The following is a 2,501-nucleotide window of genomic DNA, read 5'->3' as shown; positions in this document are numbered from 1 at the left end:
ACGACCCGATTCTAACCCTCTGCTCTTAGTCCGAGCGCTAAGAAACTCACCTTGTCCGTCTCTGTCTGCGCCCTGCGCAGTCCCTAGCGGCGCCGGCTGTAGCTCCCATCACAGTGGGACGGGTGAGGTGGCGGTAGCGCGACTCAGTAGTGAAAAGAACTGTCTACAGATGGCACTGTGCCCGGTTTACCTGCGCCGTACCGTTTACCCGCTAGGGGCGTTCAAAGTCGCAGGGGACAATCACTGAACCCCGGACAATCACTGTATCCTCTACCCTACACGCCATCACCTCGATATAATCTCGGGAAGAGGGGCAGGACCACAATCGGTAGACACTTTCGGGATAAAGGCAGCAGGAATGGTAATGAAACTGAATCGGCTAACTTACTTGCCTTCCCCTTACTTCCTGATTAAATACTAGAGGGAAGGTGGTGACCACGGTGATGTGACAATCCGTGGCCCCTGAGATTTGGTCTTGCAGGTCCTTCAAAGAAGGACCCGAAGAGCTCTCAGATTTGCCTAGCGATACGCAAGGGTCACTTGATGTGCTCACATAAATCCTTCTCGGGAAGAAGGTTGTTGAGAACACTGCAGTGGTCGCTTTGGTCTGCCGCGAGTCGGGTCCTAAGTCGTCCGCTGTACGCGCTGCACAAGCGGCGCCAGGCTGAGCTCAACCAGGGGACTGACCTTGACAAGACCAACAGCCAGCACTGCCGCCGCCGTGGCCAGAGACATGGCCGCGAGGGTGCTGACGCCGTCGGGCAGGTGCTCGTGCTGGCCCTGGCGACGCTCGTCGAGCTGGTGCAGGGCCACGACGGCGCCCTGGAGCCGCCTGTCCTGCTGGTCGTCTTGCTCGGAGCACCAGTTGGTCCACGTGCCGTTCCACAGCGCGGGGTTGGCCAGCGGGTCCGTGGGGACGTTGCCCGGGGGCAGCATGGTGCGGCGGTAGCGACCCAGGGCCTCCTCGAGGCTGAGCAGCACCTGGGGTCGGGCCGCGGCGAGGTTGACGCGCTCGCACGGGTCCTCGCGTACGTTGAAGAGGCAGGGGGCCTCCAACGGGTTGCAGGCGACGGCCTTGTCGTCGTCGGCCACGTCTGGACATCGCACCTCGGCCTCGGCTCGGAGGCGCTGCGCGGCGGCGCGCGTCAGCGGCGAGTATCCGTCGGGAGCTGCGGGCAGAACAGGCCTCGGTCAAGCTGCTGGACACTTTGGCAGGGGCGCGATCGGTTACACGAGTTTTTGAATGGAGCTTCGACTGACCTGCGCCCTTGATCTGCATCGCGGCGCCCAGCCCAGCCAGGGCCGCCCCCGCCTTGGAGTGCAGCACGGCGTCCAGCGGGTACGGAGGGTTCTGCACCCCGCGGCCCTGCTCGCCGAACCAGTGGTCAGCCTCGCCCTCGTGCGTGGTCCCTGCAAGCAGTTAGCAATCCGTCAGTCCAGGCCAGGCGCGCTCCCGCCACGGCTCCCGCTGTCCGGCCCGCAGCTCCGCCGCGCGCGGTGGGTTGCCCACCCTCCGGTCCGCAGGCGCGCATCACGCTACTCACCCGTCACGTATTTCCAGTCCCCGCGGCGCAGCGCGGCGTACTTGTCGATGTCGTCGATGTTGTGCAGCACCTCGAGTCGCCGGGAGGGACCGCCGCGGGTGAGCGCGTCCCACTGGTCCACGCCGTCGAGCAGCGGGAGCGCGCTGGCGTTGGCGCCCGCCGCGCTCAGCAGCGTAGGCAGCCAGTCCGAGACGTGCAGCAGCGCGTTGGACACGCGGCCCGGCGCGGCCAGCCTCGGGCTCCACAGCGCCGCCACGCCGCGCACACCTCCCTCCCACGGGCTCTCCTTCATCTGGAACAGGACGAGCTCTGGTTGAGGCGCGCGGCCACCGGGAGAGGCAGGGGTCGCCTGCCATCGCTAGGCCGGCCGTCGGCGTACTCACCCCCCGGAGCGGGAAGTTGGAGCCGCGGTTGGAGTGGATCCCGAACGTGGGCGCGCCGTTGTCCGACATGAAGAGGATGACGGAGTCCTCGAGCATGCCGCGCTGGCGCAGCGCCGCCACCACCTCGCCCACGCCCTGGTCCAGGCGGCGCACCATCGCCGCGTACACGCGCCGCTCGGGGTCGGCGATGTGGCCGAAGTGGGCGACGTCCTCGTCGAGGGCCTGGAACGGGTTGTCCCGGTTGCCCGTGTGCGGCGCGAGGTGCGCCAGGTACAGGAAGAGCGGCGACTCCGGGTCGTCGGCGGGGTGCTCCCCGATGAGGCGGACGGCCTCCTCGGTGAACAGGTCCGTCGAGTAGCGGCCCGCCGCGTCCCAGGCCACGCTCATGTTGCGACGCATGTCGTAGCCGCCCATGGCCGCGCCAAACTACGGAAAACATAGGGAAGGAAATCATGAAAACGGCAAACGGACAGGTAGAATGACAAGAAGACGATCAGTTTTTCTTTCAAGGCCGCGCGGGTCTGCATGGTAACTGTCTTCTACTCTTTGGCGTACACGGCACGGCGAAAATAGC

The 2,501-nt window shown here is 65.7% G+C and overlaps 2 protein-coding genes across 2 annotated transcripts in view; both read right to left on the bottom strand.

The window, feature by feature from the left end:
• The window catches only part of LOC113209157 (arylsulfatase B-like), a 19,378-nt gene that overhangs the window by 5,530 nt on the left and 11,347 nt on the right, over nucleotides 1-2,501 (bottom strand). The window lies entirely within an intron of this gene.
• LOC127750880 (arylsulfatase I-like) lies at nucleotides 7-2,373 on the bottom strand. The gene is made up of 4 exons (XM_052273525.1): nucleotides 1,928-2,373; nucleotides 1,545-1,836; nucleotides 1,261-1,410; nucleotides 7-1,169 (listed from the first exon to the last, which is right to left on the bottom strand). The coding sequence occupies exons 1-4, from the start codon at nucleotides 2,339-2,341 to the stop codon at nucleotides 625-627; spliced, it is 1,401 nt and encodes a 466-aa protein (XP_052129485.1). The 5' UTR covers nucleotides 2,342-2,373; the 3' UTR covers nucleotides 7-624.

Source organism: Frankliniella occidentalis, unplaced genomic scaffold (genome assembly GCF_000697945.3).
Source record: "Frankliniella occidentalis isolate FOCC.00 unplaced genomic scaffold, Focc_3.1 Scaffold7, whole genome shotgun sequence".
Taxonomy (NCBI): domain Eukaryota; kingdom Metazoa; phylum Arthropoda; class Insecta; order Thysanoptera; family Thripidae; genus Frankliniella; species Frankliniella occidentalis.
This window is presented reverse-complemented; position numbering and strand designations above follow the sequence as displayed.